The sequence below is a fragment of the Cebus imitator genome, unplaced genomic scaffold, assembly GCF_001604975.1.
Source record: "Cebus imitator isolate Cc_AM_T3 unplaced genomic scaffold, Cebus_imitator-1.0 Scaffold178, whole genome shotgun sequence".
NCBI lineage: Eukaryota > Metazoa > Chordata > Mammalia > Primates > Cebidae > Cebus > Cebus imitator.
Genome location: NW_016107493.1, coordinates 3,278,436 through 3,289,247, shown reverse-complemented (window position 1 = coordinate 3,289,247; position 10,812 = coordinate 3,278,436). Strand labels below are relative to the sequence as shown.

Sequence of the window (10,812 nt, the reverse complement as noted above, 5' to 3'; positions counted from 1 at the left end):
AAACTAAGGAAGAATAACTACCAGGAAGAATAACCCTGATAGATCTGTGTGGTAGGTCAGGAAGTGATCCACTGATCTGTGTGATCCACTTCTACTCAGATCCTCAGTGAGGGAGGACTTGTGCCCTGCATGGGAGTGGGATCAGCACATACCCTCAGCTGCCAGTTTCTTCAGGGAAGAGAGCCTCTTCCTTAAGGTCATGCCCTTCCTAGGACAGTCTCATGGGGCACATTTCAGAAAGTCTGAGATAGAGTTTGGGGAGTAGGATGTTTCTTAGGGATCAACATCTGGGAGAGAAAGATGGGAGAAGCAGAGCTGGGCAAAAGCAGAAACTGAACTGCAATGCAGCCCCGAGAGGAACAGAAAACCAACACTGCATGTTCTCACTTATACGTGGGAGCTAAATGATGAGAACACATGGACACATAGAGGGGAACAACACACACTGGGGTTACTGGAGGGTAGAGTATGGGAGGAGGGAGAGGATCAGAAAAAATAACTATTAGGTACTAGGCTTAGTACCTGGATGACAAAATAATCTGTGCAGTAAACCTCTATGATACAAGCTTTCCTATGTAACAAGCCTGCACATGGACTCTGAACTTAAAAATTAAAAAAAAAAAAAAAAAAAAAAAAAAAAAAAAGAGAAGCAACAGAGACCTCTAAGCCCCTGTACTAGCCCTGTTCTTGAACTTTTCCAAAACCTGAGTGCATGTGGTATCAGCAGTTTCAAGATACTAAAAGGAAATCAAGTCCATCTCTACTCCTATTCATTCAGCTTCATTTCCCCAGTTTTTGTAAGGTGACACAAAACAGTTCCATTATAAACTTTTGGCTCAGAAGATTTAGGACATCTTGGCCCCACGGGCACTTTAACCTGAAAGGAGAAGCACAGCAAGTGTAGCAACTGCCACACATCATTTCCCTTCCGATAAACTTTTATTAAATTCACAATTAAGCATCAGTAATGATAGGTTTCTACCAACAAGAGGCACTAGCGGTTTTGCACAGAGTTAATGATCAAAGGCTTTTATCACTGAAAGGGTGCTTAATCACTTACAGAGTCCGCTGGTTAAAAAGATGACAGCTTATACTTTTAGCCCAACTATCACTGTAATAATGTTTCAGAATTAGACACACAATGACAGGTATTTATCTAAATTAGTGATATGAATTAAGTGTGGAATATAATAATAGACACTACAAATTGTCACTCTAATTTTTAAAGGCATTAAGATATTAATCTTATGATTGAAACCTGCTATTCTTTAACACGTACTATTTTTATGAATACTTGCCCATCCTAATTCTTCAAGTTAATAAAATACCACTGAAATGATTAGATTTATTTTGTAAAAGTGCAATTTCTGTGATATCAGAGGCCTTGCCCTTGCAGTCTATGAAGTATAACAGTTTTTTAATTAATTAATGTTAGTGGTAAATGTGTCTTCCTATTTTACTGATAGAAAAATATGCCAGTGACCCTACTTTTGCTGTTCTGTCTGGCACAATGAGTTTTTGTGGGTTAAAGACTCTCTCTCTCTCTCTCCTCTCAGAATAAGAGACATTGAAAAAAAATAGAATAAGAGACATTGACTGGTGAGCCAGTCAATGAGCCAAAGAAATAAGTCTTTCCTTTCTACTACCCGCCTTCTCTTGTTAACCTGGTCTGACACACATCTAAACTTATCCTTCTATCACAAAATTACTATTAATAGACACAGAGCTTTAATATCTAGCACACAGATCCCTGACAATAATAAATAAATGTTTGTTTATTGTTTAAATAAACAATTATTTAATTATTATTTAAATAAACATTAAATAAATGTTTATTTATTTGTGTTTTCAATACAAAAGTTTCTTTTCTTATTTGTGTTTCCAAACCTCACGTGGGACTGAACATCGTCTCTGGTATAAGACTGTATGTCTGCAGGAAAATGCAATATAAAATAGCTAAGAAATAACCAAAAAATAACTCTGAGGATTTTGTGCCCCTCTGATGGCAAAAGGAAGATGGTGATGATTTCAGCTTTTGGATACTAAGCCAAGGGACCCAAAAGTGATTTGAGATCATTGTTTTATTTGTCATAAACAATGATCCCCTGGCCTCCCAGGTGAGGAAGAAGTTGCATCATGGACATGACTCATGGCAGATGAAGACCAGTTGGAGGCTTTGGATGGTTATTTCCCAAAGCCTCTTCTAAATGAACATGTGGGAGTGGCAGGAACCCGAGGACTGTGGTGAGCTTGTGGTGCTGGAGACAGCTCTTACCCACCCCCAAGAGCTGACAGCGAGCCTTCAAATTCACATTCAAAGACCTCACCTCAGTGGCTTAGAATTGGCCAAGGTAGGGGTATTTACACCATGGAAATTGTCAAACATTATAAATCAGGGATTTTCCCATTACTAGTACACCACTGGCTTTGAGGGAATCCAATCCTCAGAGTTTTGCGGGCAGACAATTTTACCAAACTTTGGGTAGATTTCTGAAGAACAAAACATGAGCAGTCCCTCTTAAGTTGTTCCAGATTAATAAAAATGTTATCATGCTTTAAAATCATGCTGAGGTAGACTTTCAGGATAATGCAAACTAAAATGAGAATTTTTGAGTTTTGGTTCTAAGCTTCATTATATCTTTTGGTGAAAATTTGCATCCTAAAATATAATCATGTAGTGATCTAAACCACAGAGAATAATTAAAAGATGCTAAAATTATCGTTGACAATTGGGAGCCAACCTATATATTGCTCTGATTTGAGACTTTTAAGGTCAATTATGTATTCTTTAATTTTCTAGAAAACATAAGCTTAAGAAACACAGACGGGCCAAGGTGTAAATATTGAAGGGTCATCTCTGGGAATCTAAAAGAGATTAAAAGAAGAAAGGTACTAAAACATTATTATGTTAAAAATGCTGTAATTCAGAAGATAAGTTATGATTGTTGTTGCTTTTTGATATAGAATCGCTCTGTTGCCCAGGCTGGAGTGCAGTGGCACGATCTCGGCTCACTGCAACCTCCACCTCCTGTGTTTAAGTGATTCCTGTGCCTCAGCAACCCAAGAACCTGGGATTACAGGCATTCATTATCATGCCTGGCTAATTTTTGCATTTTTAGTAGAGACGGAGTTTCACCATGTTGGCCAGGCTGGTCTCAAACTCCTGGCCTCAAGTAATTCTCCCGCTTCAGCTTACCAAAGTGCTGGGATTACAGGCATGAGCCATCATGCCTTGCTAGAAGACAAATTATGTTTTTAGAAAATGAACAAGTCAATGTGTATTTTATTCATATCAAAATTATATAATTCTCATATTTGTTTCAGTCCTTGAGTCATAAACCTCCTTATCCTCATAAACTTCTGTTTGGGATAAGATGCAACTTACTCAGAAGCCCTGTAATTTCCAAGTCATAAAGTGCAATCTAATTTTATGCCAAAGGCTCACTTAGGGCTGCAGTAAGCAGTTCAGTAGAAGACTAGGCTCTGATGCTAGTTCCAGGTACATTTTTAGCAGCTGGAAGAGGGAGGTGTGTTCTGTTAGTGTGTGATTACAGACATATCAAGGTGTGCCAGTGACTTGATATTTTCATTTAAATTATTTTTATTAGTTTGCTTAATAAATACTTTCTATATGATTGACCAGGTCAGATATCTAGTTAATGCAATTTGGTTATTAAGGTAATCAAAATACCACATCAGCTACATTTTGATAAAATGTTTAAAGAAGCAACCTTCCATGCCCATTTGCTACTATCACTGGCTCAACTGAGTGTTTTTCTTTTGGGTCTGAAATAATCAAATCACAGTTTGAAGGGCTTCGCTCACTTTGCAGTTGTTAAGAAGTGCACGTGGAGGCCAGGCGCAGTGGCTCATGCTTGTAATCCCAGGACTTTGGGAGGCTGAGGGGAGTGGATCACGAGGTCAGGAGTTCGAGACCAGCCTGGTGAAACCCCTGTCTCTACTAAAACTACAAAAATTAGCTGGGTGTGGTGGTACATGCTTGTAATCACAGCTACTTGGGAGGCTGAGGCAGGAGAATAGCTTGAACCCAGGAGACAGAGGTTGCAGTGAGCCGAGATCATGTCCCAGCCTGGGTGACAGAGCAAGACTCTGTCTCAGAAAAAAGAAAAAGAAAAAGTATATATGAAGTGGCAGGTGAAGGCAAAATGAGAATTTTCATTGAAAAAGATGAACATGCCCTGTACTAGTGTCATGGTTATCAGATCCATACCAACAGCCTGAAAGTCCATGACTACAGCGGGGACCTCCCTTACTATGTCAGTGAACTGATCCACACAAGTCATCCAAATCAATTCAGGGGTTGCTGGGCTACTCAGGACGAAGGTCTTGGTCAGCCCCCTCTCTCTGTGGGCAGCAGCCACTGCGTCGTATATGGCAAACAACATGGAGGACCCCAAGAACATTCCAGCCTCACCTAATCCCTGAGAGAAGAACAAAAAGCTACCAGGAATACATGGTTCTTTTAGGACTAATTTATGTAAACACACACCATACACACACACACACACACACACACACACACACACTCACACAGTCTCCTTTGGATTTATAATCCTCAGAGTGGATTATAAAGTGTGGAGTGCTTCCAAATTGCCAGAATCAAATTCCCCCGCATGGTAATTTGAGTAGCTGGTGAAAATGCAATTTGGTTATTGCATTCAATTGGTAATCAAAATACCACATTAGCTGATGTGGGGAGAGAAGAGGGGCTACAAACTCCTGTTGCCTTTGGTGCCCTGTAGGATGCTCCAGCTCCAGCTCAAGAGCATTTGTGTCTAACTCAAGACCTAAATGAAACAACCACAATCTTTGCAGTTGAACTTGAAAGACAGTGAAGTGGTTGCCTGTCTTCATGTGTGCCAACTTCCCCGGCATAGGTTGGATGCTTTCGAGTTAACACTATGATGACATTATATTTCAAATGATTCACCAGTGCTTTTTTTGTACTAATTTTTCTTCTTGCTTTCTTCCAGGTAGTCTGGTCTGTGATCTGTGACCAGGCCCTGGTGGAGGGATGAGACAAAGGCTGGAAACACATAAAGGCTTGCCCAGGCTTTGGTTGTCAAAATTCCAGGTTCCTCTGAGGCAAATGTGGAGGGAGAAATGGGCCCAGTAGGCAGAGGGGTTCCTCTGAGGCCGGAAGAAGGGGTGAGAATCGAGGGGTCTGGTTCCCTAGTTGGAGCAGAACTGGCAGGGAGGCAGCTAGACTCCAAGTGGCAGGATTGTGTGCTGCGTTGGGCCAGCCTTAGAAATGCCCATGGCCAAAGTCTGGTGAAATGGAGATAGAGACCATTTAGACAGGAAGTCTCATCTTCCTAGCAATCTTGACCTACTCCTAGGAAAGAGGGAATCCTCTGGAAACCTGAGGTTAAAGTTGCCACCTGTCTGTCCAGACGTGGGCTCAGAGCAGAACATAAGGCGGGGAAGTTATGTTTTTTCTCACACTTGTATTTGAGAACACTTTCTTGCCAAGGTCTTTATGGGTCAGTTACAGGCCTGCTGCTCTGGGGAGCATGGCACCTCAGGTATCAATGGCTATGAACACCTCAGAGCAAAAAGTCAGGGAGAAAGTTGGTTAAAAGCCCATTTTGACTTGCAGAGGGTGTGGAAGAGGCAGTGTCAGCAAGAACTGTGTCTGGAAGACAGGTGGGAAGGGTGCAGAAAAGTTCTAGGGGGATGGAATTGCCTACGATGTCAGTTTATCTCATGATGGTACTTAGCCTCATGAGCCAAGTTGTTCATTGCCTTCTTGACCCTTGTTTGATTTAGATGAGTTTCATGATCTCTAGCAAAACATGAAGACCCATGTTGGGCTTCTGGAGTCAGTGTCACTCCGCCACAAGCATGCTTTTCTTTTCTCTTTCTCCTTTTGGGATTTGCAGTTCAAAGGAAAGAGCAAATTCAGGGGATGGTTTAATAATTTCTTGAAAGAGGAGATTGTTATGGGGTGAGCTGTGTACTCCTCAAATTCATCTGGTAAAGTCCCAATCCCCAGCACTGCAGAATGGGACTGTATTAGGAGATGAGGGCTTTACAGAGATGATTAAGTTAAAATGAGGCCATTCAGGCAGGCTCCAATCCAACATGACTGGTGTCTTTATAGGAAGAGGAAATCTGGACACAGACACACACAGGAGGAGGATCACATGAAGTGGGAAGAAGATGGCTGACTAGAAGCCAAGAAAACAGGCTGTGGAGAAAAGCAACCTGCCAACACCTTGATGGCAGACTTCCAGCCTCCAGAACTGAGAAAATAAATCTTTGCTGTTTAAACCACCAGGTCTGTGGTATTTTGTTATGGCAGCCACAGCCGACTAACACAAAGGTCTAAGTTCTTACCTTGGATGAGTAGACGGCTATGGGATTTCGGGAACACACCAAAGTGACACAGTACTCTTCTGGTATCTCAGTGACAGTGGGGATTTTGTAGTCATCTGAACTCCGAGAATAAAGCACACCTTCTGGGGAGCATTTCAGTTCTTCTGTGGTACAGAATCCCATGCCTTGAATAAATGCTCCCTCAATCTATGGCCAAAAATTTCACAGGTTATAAGAATTTGACATTGGTTGAATTAATATTCCAGTGGGAATGAATGTGGAACTCTGGACCATCATAAGCCATTCTTGAAAGCACCACAGTGGACGTTGCAATGGGTCCTTTGGAACTGGCACCTGCCACCTTGCCTGGCCTCATCCTCAGGTATACTCCACACTCTGGGTGCCCGACATTGGCCACGTTCTTGCAAATTCTCCAAACATAGCAGCTTTTTTCTTGTCTCTGAGTCTTGGTAAATGCAGTTTCTCCTGACTGTCTTCATCCCTTCCCACCTCAGCTTGTCCACCTGGCACACTCCTGTTCCTCCTCCACGAGTCAGCTAAAGGATTAGGGCCCCTGTTGCACCTGAAGGTCCTCCCAGCCCTCCCTGGCTGGATTTAGGAATTACTTCCTCCAGACTCACTGCACCTGGCGCACACTCCTGCCTGTAGCGGCACTTGGAGGGCATTTCATTGTTCCCCTCTCACTCTCGCCCTCCTCCTCTTCCCTCCCACTAGCTTATGAGCATCTCAGGCCTGGCTTTCTTACATTCTGTTCCTAGCATGGTGCCCGGCACATAGGTTCTCCATAAATATCTGTTGAAGTAGATGAAAAAGAAGTTAACACTGAAGGAACATGAACTTGATCTCTCTTTCTTTCTCTCTCTCTCTCTTTCTGATGCAGTCTTGCTCTGTCACCCAGGCTGGAGTGCAGTGGTGGGACCTTGGCTTATTGCAACCTCCGTTTTCTGGGTTCAAGCTATTCTCCTGCCTCAGCTTCCCAAGTAGCTGGGACTACAGGTGTATCCCACCACGCCTAGCTAATTTTTGTATTTTTAGTAGAGATGGGGTTTCACTATGTGTTGGCCAGGCTGGTCTAGAACTCCTGACCTCAGGTGATCCACCCACCTCAGCCTCCCAAAGTGCTGGGGTTATAGGTGTGAGCCACCGTGTCCAGCTGACTTTTCTTTCTGTTACTGGGGAGAGTAGATCAATGCTAAACAGGGTAGATTAGAAGAAATAACTATATTTATTAAAAGCCATTATGAGCTCTATTTACATACTTTTATGCTCCAAAAGAAAGGTTGATTTTAAAGTGACCTTTTAAAAAAACTGGAGAGTTAGCAAATTGGAGAGTTATAGTTTGCATTTTATTGAAACACAAAATGTAGGAATAAGGTAAGTAAATTTAAATGCTAAAATTGGAAGTAACTGCATGTCTCTAAAGGAAAAGATCAAAGCCCAAGAGGTTCAGCCTAAAACACTTCTGGGTTTCTTTCCTTTTCTGATGGAGCAAATGTAGGATTTTCCTGATCATCTTCCTTTTTGCCTTTGCTTAAACAGTAACCAGGCAGGAATTAGCTGGAAGGAGGGGAAAAGAAAGGCGGAGAGGAGGCAGGGTCTTGGGCTAGCAGTAGTTGTCAAACTTACAGGCTCAAGAGCAACTTTGGCCTAACAACCTAGCACAGCTAAGATGGAGTACGTCTGCACCTGGGGTGGGCCCAGGAATCTGTGTTTCCAGTAAGCACTATAGGTGCTCTGTTGCAGTGTCTAAGGGCTATATTTTGAGAAACACTGGGGGACCAATCAAATTGTTCCTTATAAAGCCCATCAGCCCAGCTAGCAAGGTATACCAGTCTCTTAGGACTTAGGATGGTGAGAAGTTGCTGGCAGACGAAAGTACCATCTGTCAGGGTTTGGTGCCAGACTACTCAGGTGCTCCCAGTTGCTAATCAGGTGTAGACTGTGGACCAGCTGTCTTGGCCTCACCTGGGAGCTGGTTAGCAGGTCTAGGGCGAGCCAATGTGGCTGGTGCATTGGCCCCACTTTGAGTAACAGGGCTAGAAAAAAGCAAGGCTATGCCGACAGCTGGGAAGGTTTCAGCACCAAGTTTAAAAAGACTTTGAGTGAGTTAGTTTTATTTACTTGCAAGATAAAAATCAGAGCTCAATTCAGCAAGTGGGGAAATTGTGTTTAAACATTTCTTTTTTCTTAAATTTCTGTAAGTTGTGCAGTCTGTTTAAACTCAATATTCATATGAACATTAGTTAACTTTATTATATCAATATAATGTTCTAATTATGACCATATCAATGCTCATTGAAGAAAAATTAGAAAACACAGAGAATCATAAAACAGAGTAAATCATATATATTCCTGCCATGTAGATAAACCGTTGTTAACTTTTTCTTGAATTTACTTTCAGTATTTTATCTACATGTGTGTATGTATGTGCATAATCTATAATATGTATAACAGAATACTTGCACTAGGTATGAACAAGGTTTGGAGCATGGCCAGGCGCGATGGCTCATGCCTGTAATCGCAGCACTTTTGGAGGCTGAGGTGGAAGGACTGCTGGAGGCCAGGAGTTCAAGTACAGCCTGCCTAACATGGTGAGACCCTCCCCCATCATCTCTACTAAAAATACAAAAATTAGCCAGATGTGGTGGTGGGCACCTGCAATCCCAGCTACTCAGGAAGCTGAAACAGGAGAATCGCTTGAACCCAGGAGCCGAGGTTTCCATGAGCTGAAATTTTGCTACTGCACTTTAACCTGGATGACAGAGTGAAACTCCATCTCAAAAAAACAAAACAAAACAAAACAAAACAAAAAACGTTTAGAGCACGTTGGAAAATAGTATTCTGAATGAATAGCTACTAAATGGGATTGAGCAAAAGTCCCTGTGCTTGGACCCCAAAAGGGGTGGTTCTGGAATCACACACCTGTCCAATATCCAGGGCTGAGTTTATGCTGAAAGCAGCATTCATGATGATGTTGGTCCTACAAAGCTGTAGCAGAGAAAATGGATAATGGAAATGGAAAATATTATTTATTTAAAACAAATGTTTACTAAAATTATACACCTGGTCCCTAGTTTTTCACTGGATCAAGTTTATTGTTATTTACAACATTGATTATTCTTTTTTTTTTTTTTTTTGAGACGGAGTCTCGCTCTGTTGCCCAGGCTGGAATGCAATGATGCGATCTCAGCTCACTGCAATCTCCGGCTCCCAGGTTCAAGTGATTCTCCTGGCTCAGCCTCCTGAGTAGCTGGGATTATAGGCACATACCACCACACCCAGCTAATTTTGTATTTTTAGTAGAGATGGGGTTTCTTCATGTTGGTCAGGCTGGTCTCGAACTCCTGACCGCAGGTGATCTGCCTGCCTCGGCCTCCCAAAGTGCTGGGATTACAGGTGTGGGCCACTGTCCCCGGCCAACGTTGATTATTCTTTACAGTGCTGGTGTCTACACTCTGAAGATGGTGAATAGAAACATCACTCTTTACCTTATGAGCCCCCGGGAGATAGTCGACTTCAACCTCAGAACAGGCTGCTCCACAAACATAATACGGGAAAGCATTACCCTCCTCCTTTTCCCAGTCCATATTTGTCTGGTAGCCTCGAGAAGAGAAATCAGGAGTGAGGAGACAAGGCACCTTCCCCACTCGCAGCTGGATCACTCCACTGTGTGGAATCTCGGAGAAGAGCAGAGCAGAAGGGCTGTCCTGCAGGGGCTCCAGGGAGCATCTGTACCCAGTGGCTGGAGGCCTCCCCACTTTCTCCTGCAAGGACCATGAGGTCAGGGCCACAAGACTCCACCGAAGACACGGGGAGAAGATCAGCTGGTGTTGGACCCCTGCCCTCCAGTGCACAGTTCCTGGGATGGATGTGTAGACAGCTGTGGTGTCCCTCCTGGTGTCCCTCCTGGCTGCTGAACAGCTGCTGCCTCTGGATTGTCCCCAGCCCCTAGCCCTCCCCCAGATCTCTTTCTCCGCCCTCCACCACCTCATGACTACGGGGTCAACACTGGGTACAGCAGAGCTCTGGCATTATCTGGACATCTGTCCAGACTGATTGATGAGTGCACATCACTCCTGCCCAAGTGTAGTTTAAGCCAAAGTAAAAATGCCCTTTACTTGGAATATCCGGTAGCTGAGAGACTGATGGATTTTTCAAAGGCTTTTGCAATCTGAAAGAGATGATTGTTTACGAAAAATATATAAATTTGGGGAAAGTAATGAAAATGCCTTCCATGCTGGACTTGCCTTCTCTTGTTCGTACCAAGTTCTGCACCCACACTTCCCTGCAGTGAGACTTAGGCCTGGGTACAAGCTACAGGTCATGCTTTGCAAGGGAGGTTCCTCAGGGCAGCTGGTAGCTGTGCTCTGGGACTCTGTTTTGTAGGGCTGTTGCATGGTGGAAAGTTTATTGTTTTTCCCACTTTTTGGCTTTTTTTTTTTTTTTTTTTTT

General features: G+C 43.0%; 1 protein-coding gene across 1 annotated transcript in view; it reads right to left on the bottom strand.

Annotated features, from left to right (window-relative positions):
• Positions 1 to 2,811: 2,811 nt before the first annotated feature.
• LOC108315709 (aldehyde oxidase 4-like) overlaps positions 2,812 to 10,812 on the bottom strand; it is a 47,980-nt gene continuing 39,979 nt past the window's right edge. The window contains 7 exon segments of the mRNA XM_017545165.2: positions 2,812 to 2,865; positions 4,275 to 4,442; positions 6,361 to 6,546; positions 9,283 to 9,348; positions 9,849 to 9,961; positions 10,197 to 10,198; positions 10,479 to 10,531. Of these exon segments, the coding sequence (XP_017400654.2) occupies positions 2,812 to 2,865; positions 4,275 to 4,442; positions 6,361 to 6,546; positions 9,283 to 9,348; positions 9,849 to 9,961; positions 10,197 to 10,198; positions 10,479 to 10,531 (642 nt within the window).